At 36.0% G+C, this 20,605-nt stretch overlaps 2 protein-coding genes across 2 annotated transcripts; one reads left to right on the top strand and one right to left on the bottom strand.

Moving 5' to 3' along the window:
- The first annotated feature begins 9,076 nt into the window (after positions 1 to 9,076).
- On the top strand, positions 9,077 to 9,556 carry LOC140035745 (uncharacterized). Its single transcript, XM_072077106.1, has one exon. The coding sequence runs from the start codon at positions 9,077 to 9,079 to the stop codon at positions 9,554 to 9,556; it is 480 nt and encodes a 159-aa protein (XP_071933207.1).
- An 89-nt stretch (positions 9,557 to 9,645) lies between these two features.
- On the bottom strand, positions 9,646 to 15,063 carry LOC113724520 (stemmadenine O-acetyltransferase-like). Its single transcript, XM_027247413.2, has 3 exons — positions 14,479 to 15,063; positions 13,816 to 14,378; positions 9,646 to 9,766 (listed from the first exon to the last, which is right to left on the bottom strand). The coding sequence occupies exons 1-3, from the start codon at positions 15,061 to 15,063 to the stop codon at positions 9,646 to 9,648; spliced, it is 1,269 nt and encodes a 422-aa protein (XP_027103214.2).
- Between the last annotated feature and the right edge of the window lie 5,542 nt (positions 15,064 to 20,605).

The raw sequence follows: 20,605 nt of genomic DNA on the forward strand, positions 1-20,605 counted from the left end.
TAGAAATTAAATCCTACCGTCGTACCTATGGTTATTTTTGGGTTAGAGAAATAGTTAACGGTTGTACCTTGACTATCGAGAAATTAAAGAAAGGCTGGTTGTTTATCGCGTGTATGACAACTATAACCAATCTATTAATAAATGTTGGAATTATTTTTGCATCAATGATCAGTACATGAACCCTTTCTGAAGTGTACTCTTGGCTAGAGCTCTCTTCATTATTTCTTTTAATTAATTATTTTCTACAGTTAAATTATTTAGTTAGCTTTTAATTCTAAAACCCCCTATTTGTTTTAACTTGAAAGGAAATAAATTTCTCTCCAGTCCCTGAGGAGACGACCCTGTTTGCCACTGTCTACTAGTTAGTGAATTTAGTCAGATAATTAATTCGGGTATATCGGATTAAGTAAACTCTTCGGGAACAAAGTGAATCAAGTAACCCATTGCATACCTAGAGTCCCTGCTCCAATACCTAAAATTGATTATCGACTACTTTTGGTAGTAGTTAGGTTTTATTTATTATTATTGCACGGGTTCAGCACCTGTCACTAACTAATTTCTGAAAAATGTCATTATTGTTATGGTAGAGACCAAAGAGATATAGGTACTTTGAATGGGTCGATGAGCCAATTTGTCCAAGAGGGAGAGTTCTCATTCCTAGTTTGCTGAAAAAGGTTAATAAAATGGAAGAAAATGTTGAAAAAATGCATAAGAGGGAGAAAATTCTGATTACCATAATTGTGCTTTTGGTGGTTTTGCTAGGGCTGAGTTGGAGGAGTAAAGGTGAGGGAAAAGCAAAAGGAGGCAAGCTACTGCTAACACTAGAGTGATTTTGCTAAAATTCTAGAAGAACATTCTGAAGTGGCCTTGTTTGTTATTCGAATGAGAATATCATTTGTTTATGAAGCAATACCCAATTGCAAGGTATAGAAAGGGACTTGTTTTGTTTGTACAAAGGTTCCAAATGAACTCTGCAATTTATGTAAAAGGTGGGATTTAGGAAGGGAAATGTATGAACAATGCGTTAAGTGTAAGACAATGGTCATGTTTTGTTTGTAAAGTAGATTCAATTCTGACATTGTAATTGCTTCGATTTTGACATTGTAATTGCTTGTCAAAGTGTTGTTCCTATCATATATATAAAATGGCTATGAATTATTGTCTTTGGCAACAATGTCCCACATGTACTGATAAACCAAGTTGGAAAAACAAATGAAATAAGATGAGACAGATAAACATGAAAACAACTGCCATATATGTTATTCGTAACTTCAATTAAAGTGCATTCCAAATGGTCAACTAACCACTGTTGTTGAACATGGGACCATAAACTAAATAAAGTAGGCTATCACATTAATGTCTGCACTTCCATAATTACTAGGCAAGGCAAAAGTTGAAAAAGCAAAAGTCATTTTCTTTACAAAAGCAGCAACTATCACAATAGTTTCTCCTTTCCCTTTAATCTAGATGAACTAGGAACACCTAATGTTGACTTGGTAGCAGCAGCAACATGCATATGAACATCTCTAATCTTGAAGGGCATCTCTACTTGTTCTTTAGTTTGTGGTCTTGCTGGTTTGGTGCTATATTTGACTTGAGACCTTGACAGCCCAAACACTTCTTACATATCCTTGTCCTCTTGATATGGGGCAGAGAATGTTATGTCAATCTCAACAAGTGATTTAGCATCTTATTGATGTTTAGTGTTTGAATCATCTTTACAAACTGCAGCTACAACTCTTCTTGTACCTTGCTATCTCTTCTGCATAAAACAATATGAAGTAGCAAAAGTCAAATTGAGAAAAGACAAAAATCAGAATGTGAAGCATGTTTTTCTACCCTTTTATTTGAAGACTAAGTAGTAGGCTCCTTGGTTTTCCTTGCTGCCTACAGTTTAACAGGAAAACATGTTATTTATATACCAAGTAGTAGAAATAGATGCAACAAGTAACCAATACAACTTACAGCTTTTTTTCCAGTTTTAGCACATCTGTTCTTGTCAAATGTTTGAGACCTTGTAGGTGAAATCGCCAACTGTTCATGTGCTGGATTGTTGGTAGAAGCGACAACTTGGCTTGAACCAATATCAGTTTCTGCAACTGTAAGATCTTGAGCATCTTTGAGAAGCTTGCAGGACCTCATATTATGTCCCCTTTGATGACAGTATCCACACTGGTTAATCTGCTCTACTCTTGTCACATTCTTCTTAGTCTTTTCCTTGGATTGTTGAACCTCATGTGCACTTCTCCTTCTCAACTTCTTAGGCCTTCCAAGTGCTCTCCCATATAAGGGTGGCAAAGGACTTTCACCAATATCAATAAGCCCCCATTCACTTTCTCTATTCATGGGACACACTGATCCTTCATAGCACTTCATGTATGTCTCCATTGTATACCAACTTGAAACATATAGCAGAGGATCCTTTTTTAGCCATCCACAATACAGCAATGGCATGGGGATAGGGAATACCTGTGAGTTCCCATTTTCTGCAAGAGCATGATTGCTCCTTCATGTTCACTACATATTAGTCACCATATGGGTAGCTGACTTCATAAAGATCATCATTTGACTTGAATGAAACATAGTCAGGTGCTCAATCTATATTTTTTTGCATATTGTGAAGAATTCTGGGGCAATAAGGATAATTCTACCACTTTTCTTTCGCCGGATCCCTATTTTTTTTTGCATTCTCCGCATCATGCACAGCCATATTATCTCAAACATTTCAATTATGGGCTTCTCCCTAGCATCAAGAATTTTCCTGTTGAAACACTCACATATATTATTCAATAACATAGCACATTTAGGATGAGTGCTAAAGTAGGCTCTGCTCCATTGACTTGGTGGTTTGTCGTCAAACCACTTGGCTCCCTTTACATCAATTTTAGCCATTTCTTCCATTCCGCTAATGAATTGGGCCGATGTTGTTGCTTTGGCAAACACCCCATAATGCTCTCCTCAAACCATCTCCTTTAAAACCGACAGATGAAAAATTACTATGCAAGTGTTTCACACAAAACCTGTGGGCTGCATTTAGGAAAATAATGTTATATGCTTCAATTAGACCTTTTTGTTTGTCACTCATTATCGTCCACTCATAATTCTTTTCAATTTTCAAATCTTCTTTCAGTAAATTGAAGAATCAGCACCACGAGTCTTTATTTTCACCCTCTACTGTAGCTTATGCAATTGAAAAAATGCCATTATTGGTATCAACTCCAACAACTACTAGCAAAACTCCTCCTACTGATCCTTTCAAAAAGGTGCCATCTACTCTAATAAATTGCCTACATCCAGCTAGGAAACTATGCTTTACTCTAGCAAAATAGATGTATAGATTCTCAAACCTACCTTTCCCTGTTTTTGAGTCTCTAAAGCCATCAACAGTTTTCATTATAATAATGCTATCAGGGTTGGATCTTAGAATTTCATGCATATAAACCCCTAATTTGCTGTACTGGTCTTTTTCACTACCATGAACAATTTTCATTACTTTTTGTGACAGTCCCACGTCTTCCTAGGGTGAACCAAAGGGTTCGGCGAACCGCCTGCCCAACTCTCGCCGGGACTCATTACAGTTCTCAATTTAATTACATCACTCACATCCAAGAACATAGGGTATAACCTCAATAATAAATAAAATAACATTTCCCAAGCTTAGAACGGATACTTACATACATTACAAATCTCAAGTAGTGGTACAATTCCCCGAATGAAACCAAAAAGTTCTCAGTTCTCAAATCAATTATAATTACAATTTCAGTCTCAAATATTACATATGCCAAAGTTCCACGACTTTCCATAACATAAGTGAATCGAGTGCGAATTCAAATTATACAAAAGATAATTCATCCAGTCACACCAATAAGTACTACAATCACTTCCTTCGCCTCAAGCCCTGTGGAGGAGAAAAAATATATTTTAGGGTGAGTTAGAAACTCAGCGAGTGACCAGTAAAATCAGTAATCCAACCAATTTCACAATAATGCATTGTCATGAATCAGTAATCAAATGTATGTATGTTGCTCTTGTGAGCCTGTGAAATCCTCGTATTTAGAACTCCAACGCTCAAACAGATCAATGAACAGGCAAACAGTAATAGGGAGCCATCAATGCTCCAGGTAACCAGTGGTGGAGACGTTGGTTCTAAACACACGAATTTCAAGTACTCATTTGAGCCAAAACATGTCATGGTACACATGCAAGCACTCATGATATGCAATCGAGTAAACAGTGCAAGAAACACTTCATAAATAACTTTGGAAAGAGTTTGGGGATTACTCACCAACCACAGCTCAGGAACCATCCATCACAGGCATTGCCTTGTTCAAATCCAAGCTCTTCATTCTATCAAGAATTAACCCAAACTCAAAGCGATCAAACGTCTTCAAGGATTGGACAGCACTTCCCCTTAACTTTCCTTATTTCCATCCTACAACAACCACCAATATCCTCAGCACACACAAATCTTAGACTATAAAAGACACCTTTCGGCACAATAACAACAACTGAAGCTACACTTATCCGATTGAAATGAATCTTATGGCGTTACGAAGCTAAGACATATACCTATAGTTCTTATGAAGACCTCCAAAGCCAAATTATATATTTTCATGGTCAAAAATTGAAATCTCAGAGAAAAATGGAAACTGTCCGTGAAATAGGGGTTAGGGCAGTTAAGGATATTTCGGTCATTTTACATGCTACAATACTCCAATCAATCTAAAATTTTGCAGGCAGATAGCTAACTCGTATATATACAACTTTCATGTTTTGGGCAAGGGCTGATTCAGTCTCTTTCAAGGTCAAACATTCAGTGCAAAAACAGGGCAGATTACTAACCCTAAGCTGGAATTTATGCACACAAACCAAATATTTCTTTAGGCAAGTTAAACTAGTCTATAAAACTTCAATATATCTCATACTAAAGCTATCAAACCATGGCTAATCATTACTCATCATATAAAGGCAGAAAAATCCCCAATAAAATTGAAAATTCCATAATATTACCTCAAACCATAAACTTATCCACAAAACAACATATTTAACCTCTCTAATCCACTAATACACAATTTATTGAAGTAAAAAGGAAGTTCTTGACAAGATACCTTTAAACCCCAAGAAAATTTGTAGCTTAGAGCTTGCCCCATCAAAATAACTCCACCAACCTCCTTAATCCTTCCTAGCTAGCACTTTGTACGGAGTACTTTGTGATTTAATCGGTTGGAACTCAAGATAGAAGCAAGGAACTGAAGTGCAATATGAAGTATTTCCTCTCTTTTCTCTCCCTCAAGTTGTTCGGTCAAGCCAAGAAAAGAAAAATAGGTTTTGAACTCTAAATAAAGGCCAAAAGATGAAGACTTAATCACTAAGAAAAGTGATCCACGACAGATTCTGACCGGATTCAAGGCAGTGGCTTCTCAATCAATTTTTTTTTTCAAACCACCAAACCAATCCGGCCAGCAATCCTGCCAAGAACTGGCCGGATATGTGGCCGGATTCCCTAAAAGTACTATTCACCAGAATTTTTCCTTTTCTTCTTCTTTCGGGCATCACAAACTTCCCCTCTTAAAAGAATGTCGTCCTCAACATTCCAACTTGTACTAATCAGATCCAAATAGTCCTCGAAAGTCAATCAAGTACCAAAAATCACTCCAATCCCATTTATCACTTTATAACGGCCAACAAATAGCTAAACAAGTAACCAAAGAGAATATGCAAAAGGGTTCGGTTCAATCAACTAGCCATGAGTTGGAAATAAAGTCCCAGATATTCGAAAAAAATTTAGAACATGGCTTAACCTCAAGTCGGAAATGTTTACCCCTGACGGTGCTGGACAACACAACAAACTAGCACAACGGCTATACTTCACCAATGAGTCTCAGTTCAAGAAATCGTCCCTGGTGGTGATTGAAAACACAACAAGTTAGCACAACGGCTAAACTTCACCAAAGAGCCTCAGTGCAAGAATTTGTCCCTGGTGGTGCTGGATAACACAACAGGCATGCCTCGCCAGAAGAATGACAGTGCTTGAAAACACAACAGGTAATGCCCCACTAGAGAGGTTTAGTTCAAGAAGTTCATCCCTGGCGGTGCTTGAAAACACAACAGGCAATGCCCCACCAGAGAGGTTCAGTTCAAGAAGTTCATCCCTGACGGTGCTTGAAAACAAAACAGGCATGCCTCGCCAAAAGAATAGCGGTGCTTGAAAACACAACAGGCAATGCCCCACCAGAAAGATTCAGTTCAACCGCTACAGAAGAGTAGTAGCCGGTCTACAACCACACGAGTACGAATAAGTTTAAAAGCAAGGTCAAAACAGGGTTCAAACAAATAAGTTCAAAAGCAGAGCCAATTACTTTAGGTTCACGGTGCACGAATACGAATAAGAACTCACTTGCCTAGCCTAGGCCCAGTAATTCACATTCTCAAGCGGTCACAGACTTCAAGTCCACATAAAAGTCATATACGAATCAAACTACTTGCTCATGTATAAAAGAGATACCATATACTCAATCAAATCAGGTCCACTAAGTGCACGTAAGAACACACTCGCCTAAACAAGTTCAAATCTCAAATGAACTCATCCTAATAGGTCTCAGGCAGTTCAAATATTTCAAATCTCAACACTTACAAATCGGGTGGTGTAAACCTTAATCAAACAAGAAAACTAGAAGAAGGATGCAAAACCAACACTTTTCTCAACAATTCCGGCCACCACCATAATCTATCAAAATCCTAGCAAAAATCTTGTTGGACAAGTTCTAGATAACATTCATCATTCCAATCTCCTCATTCGGTTAAGTGTCGAGTACAATACAAAATCCTCTGTGCATACATTAGACCATGTTCCTTCTACATTCACGAGCATTTCCTCAGGAAAAGTATCGAGTACTTAAGTACAAGAATTCAAAGTAAAGAAATTGTACAACTCAGGCCGTATGCTAGTACCAGAATCGGTTGATGTACGCTTGGGAGCAACCAGGTCATATCTTACGCTTACCACTTTCAAACTAGTCCCACAGTCCGACATCCTAAACTTTAGCGTAGGATACACTACAGAGATCTGAAACCTAAACTTTGATACCACCTCTGACAGCCCCACTTCCCCCTAAGGTGAACCAAAGGATTTAGCGGACCGCCTGCCCAACTCTCGCCAGAGCTACGAAGTCGAGTCACACAAACCCTATATTACGCGCGATCGAACTCTAAGAAAATGAACAACTGAAACCCACCAAGCTCAAGTATAACTTACCAAATCATACGGTGAAATGGAACATCAATTAAACACTTCAACGAAAAGGAAAACGGAAAAATGAAACGAAACTGAAAATGAACAGTAACTGCCACATCACAATCCGGCTGGTTTCTGGCAGGATACCCGGCCAGATTCCTAGCCAGATTGGAGGCAATAGCTCAATCCTTTTTTTTCAAACTCCCCTGCAAATCCGGCCAGATATCCAGCCGGATTCGGTGAACAGTTTCCGACAAAATTTTTCTTCTTTCCTCGTTCGATTTCCACGCTCGTCCAAAACCCCACCAAAATACAAATAAAGTTTAACTAACATTAGAGAGTATACATTTCCAAGTAAATGTACCATAAAACATGAGAAAACACTTTCCTATATACTTGTAGTAAAGTGTACAAATCAAAAGGAAACATGGGATTGAGATACACTGAGGGTTTCCAATGGTCGAGGAGCTATACAAAAGAACAAAAGAACATCTAACTAGCTCAACTCGCATCTCAAAATCATGATTTCTAAAAGTGGTTCCTGTAAGGAAAACAAAGATAATGAGGAGGGGTGAGCTTACGCTCAATGAGGTACCAAACATATAGTAACAAAATCATGGCATTTTATGTTTAACCAATTAGATACACATGCCAGATATAAGGTAAAGCAGTTAGACACAGTGATTCAAATAGGAAGGATACAGGTGGCTCTCAGGAGCCAGATTTTCGTTGCAGTACTTGATCCAAACCCATTGACTCTCCGTCAACGTATATAGAACCAACATGTCCGTAGACCCCATTTTACGCCAAATTCTATCCATCAAATATACCCCTTACCGGACCCGAACACCTCAACAGAAATAGAAATGGTAATACTCGAGTATACAGGAATCAAGAGTCTTAATACCCAAAGATTTCTAGAAACAGACTACCGTGGTTCGTTACCTAATCGATCTGGCCCTTGCTAGCTCGACTTGAGTAACTAGCCACAGGTTTTGAGTTCAGAGATCGCAAACTTATACAGATAACAGATACAGAGAGCAAATACAGACTTATACAGTATGCAGGAAACAAAGTAAACAGACGAGAGAAACGAGAGTGATTAAGTACACCCTCGTTTCATACAGAGTATACAGAAGTCACGGATAGCCAGATAAGCAACAAATTAGGAAAGTGGTACACTCACCAGTTCAAGTACAGGTACTTCAAAATTTTTACCCAAAGTGGCCTTAATCGCCAAGAAACCCTAAAATAACCAAAGTAAAACATTTGAAGTGTCCACATCCAAAATCGAGTAAACGGAATGCACAAGTGAGGCTTGACTACTAGTTGTATGCCTCTACAAATGACTACAATTACAAGAGACAAAGGTGTGTTTTATAGTCTATGATTTGTATGTGGTTGATTTGAGAGGAATTGGTGTTGATTGTAGGATGGAAAAATAGAGAATTTAAGGGGAGGTGCTTTCCAATTGTTAAGTCGTTTGGTTCCTTCAAGTGTGAGTTTGGTTCCTCGGCATTGGTGCAAGACCTTCTTTCCAACTCACACAAAAAGTGACATGCTGGTCAACAACTTATGTCAGTCTTTTAATGCATTTATTCTTGAGGCTAGAGAGCAACCTATTATAACAATGATGGGAATGATAGAAATGATCAGGGAGTACCTTATGGATAGGATCTAGAAGAGAAATCATCAATGGAAAGATATCAGAATCCAACTAGACCTCTAATTAATGAAATTATTGAAAATAGGGTCAAAATTGCAAGTCAGTGGATTCCCATTTGGAATGCACTGCATGGTTACCAGGTGAAAGGTCCAAGAGAGGCCTAATTTGCTATAGATATGGAGAAAAGGAATTGTACTTGCAGGTTATGGGAGGTTAGTAGCATTCCATGTTGTCATGCCATTGCTGCCATTCTTTTGAGGAATGAAGACCCACGGGAGTACTTGAATGTTTGTTATAGTAGGCAGCTATTCCTCAAGCTTTATCAAAATGTGTTGCAACCAATTAGTGGTGAGGATCATTGGCCCCCGTCAATAATGCCTGAATTGGGGCCACCAGTCACAGTTGCTCAACCTGGTAAGCGTAGAAAAGCTAGGAGAAAGGACACAACTAAAGGCAAAAACCACAGTAGAAAACTAAGAAGAAGGATCATCATTCATTGTAAAAAATGTGGGGAGGTAGGTCATAATGCAGCAACATGTAAGCAGCCAACTAATGAACAAAGCCAGCAACAAGGTCATTGTTTAACTGAACCTAGGAGGCTGCAACCAACTACAAGAAAGAGGAGGCAAATAATAAGTGCAACCACACAAGATTGATTTTGACTTTTCCCTATTTAGGAACATATTTCACAAAGCTATGCAGGTAGTGCAATCAGCAAGGCCACACCAATAGCAGGTTCATGAAACTATGCAACAGCAGCCACAACAAATGTAGCAACAGCCATACCAAGTCCATGTTCATGAAGTTGGGTAGCAGCAACCACAACGAGACATTCAACAGCCACAAAACGGCAACAAACATCTACTCTACACCGAAGTTAGCAGACATGTCGAATGACCCATAGCAATAAAACTTCAACTAGGAAGCCACTCACTGATATAGAAAAGGGAGCCACAAATGCTAACTATGCATAGTTGTGTAAGAAGCCACCATTCACAGTTGGTTCTTGGAGAGGAAAATGGAGTGGAAGAGGCAAAGGGAGAGGAAGACAAATCGGAAAAGAAATGGGACTAGGAACAGCTATTTCAACTATTTTTTGTCTTACAATATCCAGTCTTATTGGCTACTAGTGGATGAATTCCAATCAACTGTTTGTTGGTGATGATTGCGTTTTGGATTTTGGTTATATTTTTGTAGACCATTGACAACAACATTGTTTATACAGGGTCAGCTTTTGAATATAATGGTCTTTACATTTGCCTACTCAATGGTCTTTATGTTTGCCTACCCCACTTCTTGCACTTTTCCATGTCTTTGTCTACATATATAGTATATTCAGTTTACTGGAAATGTGCTTCAACAATGAATTCACAGGAAATAAAGTACAACACTCTCAACCAAACACAAAGCATTGCAAATATAAGCTGATCTTTTCAACAAAGCATGCCTAATTTTTCATTTAACAAATCAAAACTCAGATTTTATTGCCTTTCTACTGATACAATCACTATAGAGTAGAAAATTGATAACACAGATCCACTTGATTAATCTTCATAATGGTCCTTCTATTTGCCTAAAAGCCACGAGGTTTTCCACTTTTTTTACCCCAGTTGACCAAGATTATAGTTGTAAGTATCCATGTTAACAAAAGCAATCTCACCAAACACTTGTTCTCCTATTTCTTGCTACGGATTTCTTTTTCTAGTTCTTTCACTTTGACCTTCAACTTTGTGACTTTCCTTTCTTGTCTTCTTACTTCTCCTTTGTACCTACCTCTTTGTTGTTTAGCTACATTAATTTTTCTAAGAAAGCTAGGTATGATCTCCGTTGACCAGCAACACATCTTCTCGTCGATCCACTACTAAAATCTGCAACATCTAAGAAAATGGGGCGCATTCTTCGAAGACCAAATTGCACCAACTGTTTACATTCCTCTTAGCTGCTGCCACTTTTATGGAGCGAAAGACAGCCCATCGCGAACTAAAATGCCCATCGTATTTTACCATGTGCCTCACGTGGTTGTGGTTTCCATCGGTATTAATTTCTGAACTTAACAAAGGGTCCAACATTTTACACTTTGGATAAATTGGCGATCAAAAATTCACTCTTAATTATTAAGGGGCCAAAAGTTCATCCGGCTAACAGTTAGAGGGCCACTGGGACTTTTTTCCCCTTTTTTTTAAGGCAAACTAAACTTGCTAGAATAAAATGTCTACTAATAGAGAATATCCCAACCAAACAGCAAAAACTTGCTGGAATAAAATGTTCACAAAGGGAGAATATCTCAAGCAAATAGCAAAGAATTGATGGAGCCAAAACTGCCAGCTAGTCACAATCTAAAAGCAAAATAACTTGAAGCAATCGATTCTAAACAAAATATATCAAGGATTAAAAAAAAAGGGCACATGACAAGAACTCAAAGTAAAAATCTATTGGTCAAAATCCCAAGCCATCATTCTCAACCGGGAAATGAAGGAGGTGGGGGGAGACCAATCTCCTACCTCAAATCATTGCACAAAAACTAATAACTAGCAACTTGGTCTAAAGTACAATTCAACTAGTTTTACCATTGCACAAAATTGTCTAAGACTCTTTTCTCGCTTTTTTTTAATCTAATAACGGCTCACTACTATTTTGTCCAAAACCTCTTAAAGAAAGGACGAATATCTTTTCTAGTATTTATACCAAAGATGACTTCCTTAAGTTTGGAAGGGATGATAATGGGAATGGGTGTCCGGTCTCCCAAAGAGAGTAATGGGGCAAGGGAAAATGCTTTTTTCTGGCCCATCCCGCCTCCCCAGTCTATACTTTAAGATAGTATATGTACAATACAAAATAAGTACTATGGTATTATTATTATAAAAATATACAATATGAAATAAATTATATGATATTTTGTTCTGATAACATGATGTAATTTTTATACAATTTATTGTGGTAAAATGATAATCTTATTATGTTAGTTTGCTCTTTTTTTCATTCCTTATAAAGAAACAACAGCAATTAGTTTAGATTCTGTGGTACCAAATATGGAGAAATGGGTTCAAAAGATCAAAGTGATTTCACAGTCACCTTTTTGCTAATAATTGAAAAGTGAACAATAAAACTATTATTAGTAAAAGTATATATATATATATATATATATATATATAAGTAAAAGTAAAATCAAACAAAATATAAAAATTGATAGATTGGGCAAGGCAAGAGTGAGGAGAAGTGTGGGGATTGGGGGAAGGGAGAATTTTTGTAGAACCTCCCCATTCAAACCCGCTCTAATCCCACACCGTTGCCATCCTAGTATCCATGAGCCCATTTGATTCAAAAAGAAAACTATGTAATCAATCACTAATAAAATATAATTGATTTGCCATTGCAAGTTCCCTCAATTGATAAAGACGGCCACTTTCTCAAAAAAATGTCCTACTTTTGAATATTACTACTAATATGAGGGTTGTGTTAGTGAGTCATATATAAAAATTCTATAAGTAACTTATAGCGCTGGGGAAATTTCCTAACCCATGGTAGCAATTGGAGTTGAAAGCTACTCAAACTTGTTTTTCCAACCAAAAAAACATATAATTGATTGACTATGAACATAGTTATTAAACCAGCCCGGGCCGACCATTGAACCCAATCAACCAAGGGAACCAGCAATGGGATCGGGTTGGGTTTTTAATTAGATCGCTTAAGTATAGAACCCGTTGACTGGTCAACGATTCGACTATTCAATTGGATTAAACTGGAAACCAGATGGTTTTGTCAATGAACCGATTTTGTGGAAAAAATTTTAGCAACCTCTTGTTAACATTCAAACTTGAAACCTTAGGCATGTATCTATAATATAGTCACCACAAACCACTTGCCATATGTTAGTTGAGTAGCTTTCTTATAATATATGAACATTTGGTCAATTCTATCTTTATTTTTTTTATTTTTCTAAAACAAATTTATTTGTAATCTTTTAATAAAAACTTATGACCCTAAAACTCTATAAGTTATAAACACAAATATAATTTATTACATAATTTATTTTCAAGACAAATATTATTTTTAATAATTTTTTACACTTAAAATTCATAAATAAGCAAGATAATTACACTAAACACAGATAAAATTTTACACTTGAAGTTTGGTGGAAAACTAAATAGATTTATGTTTTACTCATTCTTATATGAATTAATCATTCTATAGTGAATTAAATTAAATGAGCATTTTTTTTTGCTATGATATTATTTATCACAGATTATATCATATATCGTATATCAAAAATTATGAAACATAATATTTAAATATATTTAGTAATCCACTCATTCAACTACTCGCCCACTGGTTGAACCAGTGACCGTTGACCCACCTTTTTCATTGGGTTCCTTTTCGAGTCGGGTTTAATAACTATGAATATGAATCTAGACCAAAAAATGGATGTTGGTAAATCATTTAATATAGAAATAATCAATCAATGTAACTGGCCAAACATCAGGAGAATGATCGAGTTATCAATCAATCAAGATTTTTGTTTAGAAATGATTTTTGTGAGAATGGAAATGAGTTGCAGATTTATTTACTTAAATATGGCCATAAATGATAATACAACCACAACTTACAAGGCAAAGAAATGGTACGAGCATCAAACAAAAGAACCCATCATAATCTAACTAATCTTTTTACCACGTCAATTACGTTTTGGGCATTTTTTTTTTCAATTGTTTGAGCTGCAGTTATTCACGTAAACCCTATTGTGGTCTAGTGCTTTTAGTAAATATGAGTTGTAAAGGAATGAAGTATTCTGGTGTAAGAAGTATTCAAAGGAGATTAAATCTTAAAAACACATTCCACCTTTAACCCATATGGTCTATGGATAGTTGACAGAAAGCCCACCTAAATATTTTTCCCTTTACAAAGTTGCATACAGTACTTAAGAAATCTTGGCAAATCTTCTTCAAGTAAGTTAACCCATGCTTCGATCCCCTCCCCACAACTTGTACTCATCAATATTACAAGATTCTTCAAGGGCATGGTGGTGGTGCATACCCATTTAGGCTTGCCCCAACCGTAATCCACCATATACACAGGGAACCTACACCAACTAGTGAAACTGCAGTTCTCAATCTCTCCCTTGGGGACTAGCTCCACTGACTTCAAGAAATGAAGCAAATATTCATCTGCATTAAAATTGCTGTTGATTTTCCTTATAGCATTCCTCAACTGATCAAGCAGATGGTGATACTCTCTTTCTTCCTCAGCCACCATAATGGGAAGAGTCCTTGCCCACAGGTTTCCAAAGGCGACATCTGGAAGGGCTGGATCCATCCTCGGTCTCAAGTTCACTGCATGGGATGCTGTAACCATCTTCTTAGAATTGGATGCCGTTCTGAAATTGCTCCAAATGAAAGCTGAAACAGCCTCCACTCGGGTAGGATCGTTTCCTTTTGATCCAGGAGCAGAAGCAGCAGCTTGTTTAAGTTTTGCAAGCTTTTCCTTGTCAAACAAAGCGTTCAGTCACAATCTTTTCTTTCGTCTTGGCTGTGGGTGGTTTGAAACCAAAACATGACATGTCTATTGGAGGAAAAAGTTTCGCCCACTCAAAAGCAGGTGGTAACATATGTTCATCATCTCCGCGGCAGCTTGCTGCCCATGAATTCAAGAATGTAACCAAGGACGTGCCATCGGCAATTTTGTGCGAAATTTGCACTCCTACAGCTATGCCTCCACAATCAAAGAAAGTGATTTGAACGGCAAGAACTACTGTCTTGGGCTTATCCATGGCATTTCTGGAATTTGACTCAAGAGGAACAAATTGTTTGAGTTCCTCCATGATGGGTTTTTCTGTAACCTCCGAGAGGGTAGTATGAACTTGAGCTTCAACAAACAGTGCACCAGAATCATTGCAATCAACTGAAGATATCTCACTGGTAAGCCCTCCTGCCAAGGGATAAAATTGAGTCAAAACATTAGACAAGGATTGCTTGAGGATTTGAGCAATTTTGGGATGGTCTTTGTTACTAGATTGCAACTGGTTAGCATTGTAGAAGAAAATAAGAGGGATGTAAGCAGATGGTACAATTTGGTCTAGCAAGGATAATTGGAGGTTTCTAAGGTGATGGGGTGTTGGAGATGATGGTTTAATCATCTCTTTTGACAATATCTCCAAATTGGTCACCATTTTTGTTACTTTTTGAAGCTCCTTGTGAATTGATAGGAAGTGATGACAGAAAGGCAGTGCAAAACCTAGAATTGGATTTGCTTTATCTGATAGAGCTTGGAGATCACTATGTATACAAAATATTGTCAACGATTGCAAATCCAAAAAATAAATAAATGAACAAATAAATAGAATCAAAGACTTTTATAAGGAGAATTATTGATCTGTTGTTGTACCTAATTAGTTGATTAGTTGAATGATGTTGATCTGTTACTAGTAAAACAGCTTTAGTCTTTTCTACAGCTGATTATTTAGTAATATGGGAATTAAAGAAGTTCATGAGGTCTAACATATGATGCTTATATATGATTATTCTCTTAATAAGATCTTACTCAACCTAGCTATTTAGTATGTAATTAAGTAATCACCTATTTGGCTATTTTATGAAAGAATTGTTACCTAAAGCTTCTACAATTAGTCATTTTTAATAATTTTTTATTCATTTAGAATTTGATGTAATGTGAACAAATAGAGGTCCTTTCGAGATAATTCATCTGCTACTAACATTAGCTTTCTGATTAAGTTAATTGTTTAAAAATTGAGTGCTATTAACAGATTACTCGTGTAATATAAGTGTTAAGCATTAACTAGAACTTATGAGGCTGGTAATGCAGACTTGTAATTTGCTTTAATTTTTTTCTTTCATACTTCAAAGTGGACAATAATTGTGATTGAGCCAGAAAAATATCAAGTGCTTTGTAGCTTACACTTGTTAAAGAAAAGAAGTATTTTTCACTTTAAAAATATTTTTCCATGAATAGAGTGCAAAATTATTAAACTCTAATGGGCACAGGTTTTTTTTTTTTTTTTCGAAACGATATATGGTTGTATTCCTTTTCAAAAGATGTACAAGTACGAGCAAAGGCTCGATGAAACTATACAAGCGGTCATTTAACCACTAAGGAAACAAAAGTTCCTCATCAAAAGTAATGCCTAAAGCATAAGAACTAAGCTTGGAGCTTAGATGATAGTTATCAAAAGTAATGGGCACAGGTTGAGATGATAAAATATAGCGCTTCTTGAGATTTGTCGTCTGCTAATTGTCCTACTTTCCATAGAAATATTGAAGCAGAAATCATAAATCACAAGTCATAACGAATGTGATGCAGACCTATTGACATTTATTCAATATAATATGGTGCTTTTCCTCAAAGATAATCTAAAATCTTTTTAAAAATGAGAGAGAGAGAGAGAGAGAGAGAGAGAGAGTAGAAGTATTTTATCAAACTCTATGCCATTATTATGAAATCATTAACGTCATACAAGATTAAATTAAAGGAATGATTAATTTTACTATTTTCTTTCAGCTAATTCAATTATGAAGACTAATAGAGTATATTAAAGTTTACACTAATTTATCCATATTTGTGTCCCAGCTCAGACTAAATTGTTTGTAAAAGTGTACATGATTCTTTTCTTAGTCATTGATGTAGATTCTTTTTTTAAATAAATATCATAATTGCATTAACATCTGCACTAACAGCAGAAATTACAGCATCAAACATATATAGATATCAAAGAACATATATGAAGAAAGGATATTCCAGATTTTAAGAACAATAAAAATTATATTATAAAGCTCCAAATTTAAAAAATGAGAGAAAATAATAATTCCACGGACATCTGTGCATACTTCCAATCGCCAGATCTACTGATTAATTGCTTCAAGTCTAGATATTATGATAAGATTTACCGAATAGATCCAAGAAATTCCAGATCTGATAATCAAAATTTGAAAAAACTCAGATCTAATAAAAGAAAAATGAAAAAATTACCAAAAACTCTCACTAGAAATCCCTATGAGAGAATAAAACTTCACTAAAAAATTTAGGAGAGAAGAAAACTCTCACTAGACAACCCTAAAGAGAGAAGAAACTCTTATTAGAAAATTTTAGAAGAAATTTTATTCACACAAATAAAAAGAATCTATAGAGAAGGCTCCTCCCATAGGGAAAGATCAGAAAAATCTGATCTATATTCCATGGGAGAGTTGAAGGGAGTTTTAGTTAGAATTTTTTATTCTAGAGAGAAGAAAGAGAGAAAGAGGAAAGAGTGATAAGAACTTCTTTTTGATTGGTGCAATTCAACCTTAAGGAGAATAAGATGAGAAAAAAGTATTTTTCAAGAGGACTTACTCGAATTAACCATTGATGTAGATTCTTTTAGACACATACTGTCTTACCGAGGAAAAAAATTAAAGTCCACTATGCAGGAATGAGATTGACAACGATCGAACTACCAAAAAGTCAACTATTCACTAATATTATCACGAAAAATCCTTTATTAAATGACATACGACTTAATGGATTACCACCTCTTTGATTTTAAATTCTCATATTTGTATCTATTGTTTAGGAATGTCATGATTTGAAGCTGCTTTTATAGGTGAACTCTATTGTCATATACCACATCTATAAAAGAAAGAGTAAATCTTATATACACTGTCAGTGTATATATTATTATGATTCTATCGCTGTTGGATATACAATACATATGCAAATTGTCTTCCAAATTCACAAATGGAACAAGATGAAAAGAAAAGGTGTAGTCCAGATTTCGTGCAAAAAATTTAGATTTGTTTATTTTTCCAAATAGAGTGTTTTCATTTTTCAGTTCTTGTTAAAAAATTGTATAAACTATTTGTGATGAGTAAAAACACATTATACAACTTTTACAGCGCCCATAAACAGTTGAATACTGACCACAAGGTTCATCTGCCCCAAACTTGCTAGGTAACCTTCCTGCAGTCCAAGCGGCAGTATCCTAAATTTTAAACGTATCAATTAGGTTTTGCCAAAATAGAACCCATTAGAAGTGAAAATCAGATAGTCTGCCAACACTCTTTGAGCATACGAATTTGTTGCAACTTGCTTATATGGAAGAGTTTTTGCTTGACATTCATCACTTTTTTTCTTGTACAATTTGTACAAATGGGATTGATAACTTTCTTGTTATTTGTTATTAATGAGAAGAGATTAAATTTACTAGCTCAAGTTTTAAAGGGTTTTTACCAAAATAATCCAATGTGTAGTAAAATTTCAAAATTAGCCCAAATTTCCAAAATTTGCACATCTCAACATACACATAAAATTATCAAAGTACATGTTTGAATTCAAAAATGTTGTAGGGGGCATATGCTCATATGTCCACATTTGTGTTTGTATATGTGCATCCATATTCCAAATGTACACTAACGTTCGTAAAAGTACACATTTCTTCTTGTTATGATGCACATTATTCGATAAAAAGCATATTGTATGAGGGTAGTTTAATCATTTAAAGATAAATATTTTAGATATGTTAATCTGTGAACAGTGACCCATACCTCACTCACAATTTTTTCAAATTTTATGCACTTTATGATTTTTTTTTTTGGGGAAACCAAATAGGCATATTCACTTATGTCAAATCCGCAAGAGCAACTTCGGGGACTTTCTAGGGGAGGTTTACAAGCCATACTTCACTTCCCTAACATGCAACTGTATACCCTTCCATTGAATTTTGAATCTTCTTATCTTATAATTCTTAGACCCTTTTGGATAAATTTGTCCTGTTTTCTATTATGCTCTAGAGTTTTTAGACCTTTTAGGATTGGGGTACATTTATAAATAAAAAAAAAGCTTTTAAATAATGAAAGTACTTTTAAGGTGTGTGGTAATTAGTTTTTTGTAACTTAAGGAGTTTAGTTTTTGGTAATTTAAAAACACTTTTGTTAAAAGCACTTCTAAGCACTTGTATTAAAAGTGTTTTTTTTTTATAAATAATTGCAACTCCAAACGAGACCGTAAATTCCTTTTGGACTTTTTTCAAAAAGAACCGCAAACGAGGCCTTAAATGACAACTGACAAGGAAGTCCGAGCCCGTCTCAACCAACAAACAATAGCAAATAAAAGAAACCAGTTGAAATTTAAGAGTTGCATCCTAAATTTCAAATAGTACACATCACAGCAACTGCAACAACAAAAGTGGTAGGAAATTGACTTAATTTCTTTTAGGTAGGATTCTTGTTTTGTGTGAAAGTAAATAGTTTCCTAATTGATTTTAGTTACTTGAAGTGGTATCCAAGAAATATTCTATTTTGTTTAACATTAGAAGTTATTTCCTATTATGTATAAGTCTAGGAATTAGAATTTGTTTTCTATTATTATTTGGGTTTTTTTGACCAAATAATATTCCCTATAAATAGATGAGTTAGCATACTACACAAGAGACACACAAGGGCACACACGGACAAGATGTAGCCTTACACAGAGTATGACAGAGGGTTGTTGGAAGATGAGAGATGGTATACAATAGTTAGGTTTGGTTCAAATTATATTCTTGTATAGGATTTTTCCTCTCATAATAAAGAACAAATTTCTCTCCGTGAACGTAGGGTCAATGATGGAGTCGAATCACGTTACATATTGTATGTCCTTTATTTGTCATGCTTGTAGCGTGTTTGCCAGTAAATTGTTGTGTACTTGATATCTCAATAGTTATTTATTCCGCACCTGGATCCTAACAAGTAGTATCAGAGCTTCAAGCTGCGAGACTGAGCAATAGAGCAAAGTTCGTGGTTGGATCCAAGTTAACTATTGAGATCAAGTGGATTGACAGTTATTCCTAATTGAATAATTTAATGAATGGTATCCTTATTTCAATGGCTTAGCAAAAAGCATTGATGGTGAAGGATGAGAAACGAAAGCATGAAAATACTTGACGGTGAATCTAGGCAGGTGATTCAAGGGTCAAGAAAAAGATGGAGTCCAATATTGATTTTGGACGGGAATCGGTGGACAGTTTCTCACACCTTCAATGATTGATACTTCATCCCGATTGATAGGGTGCATGTTAGTGAGATATTTTGGGTAATATTGCATAATTGTTTGACTAAATATTGCATTAATTGGGTGGATTCTACTCAGATGTGGTGTTTGGTGTTAATTGCAGGGATTGGTGCTGAGAAGTGCTTACAATCACATTCCGGAGGACTTCCTGATGAGTAGGCGTAACCACGCCTAACTCCAGCCCTCAGAGCCAGATCTCCATGGTTCATCACACGTAGAGCCCTTTAGGCAGTGGAGCCGCTTAAGAAAGCTGAAGAGATTTAATTGTAATAGTTTTTCTTTTATTTAGGGAGTTTTGGTATTTGAATACCAATTTGGGGAGAAAGGAGAAAAAACGAGAATTAGGGGAACCGTTTTGTTTTCCTCTTTGGTGGGGCCCGCGGAGTAGAAGGAAACCAATTCCTTTAATTTCGTAGCTACCAACGTAAGTAGGGGAGATTTTAACTTCCAGGGGACTTCGGCTTGACTTCGTTTTTCGCCTTGTAAAAACAATTGGGGGAAAAAGCGACAAGAGGGCCACCATTGTTGACCTTGTGTATTGCTTTCTATCTTTTGTTGACCGAATTGAAGAAACCAAAAAGCATTTTCTTGTATGTTTTGTGAGAAACCAACAAGAGCCACAATTGTCGGCCATTGGAATTGTTTCTCACTTGGCTTTGACCGAAATTGAAAGA

The sequence above is a fragment of the Coffea arabica genome, chromosome 2c (assembly GCF_036785885.1).
Source record: "Coffea arabica cultivar ET-39 chromosome 2c, Coffea Arabica ET-39 HiFi, whole genome shotgun sequence".
NCBI classification, from domain to species: Eukaryota; Viridiplantae; Streptophyta; class Magnoliopsida; order Gentianales; family Rubiaceae; genus Coffea; species Coffea arabica.

Bases quoted from the DNA above. Each gene is read 5' to 3' on its own strand.
- LOC113724520 (XM_027247413.2), bottom strand. From the start codon at position 15,063: ATGGTGACCAATTTGGAGATATTGTCAAAAGAGATGATTAAACCATCA. The intron at 14,379-14,478 runs GCGAAACTTTTT...TTGTTTGACAAG, and splicing joins TACCACCTGCTTTTGAGTGG to GAAAAGCTTGCAAAACTTAA. The intron at 9,767-13,815 runs GTACTGTATGCA...ACTTCGGTGTAG, and splicing joins GATTTGCCAAGATTTCTTAA to AGTAGATGTTTGTTGCCGTT.
- LOC140035745 (XM_072077106.1), top strand. From the start codon at position 9,077: ATGGAGAAAAGGAATTGTACTTGCAGGTTATGGGAGGTTAGTAGCATT.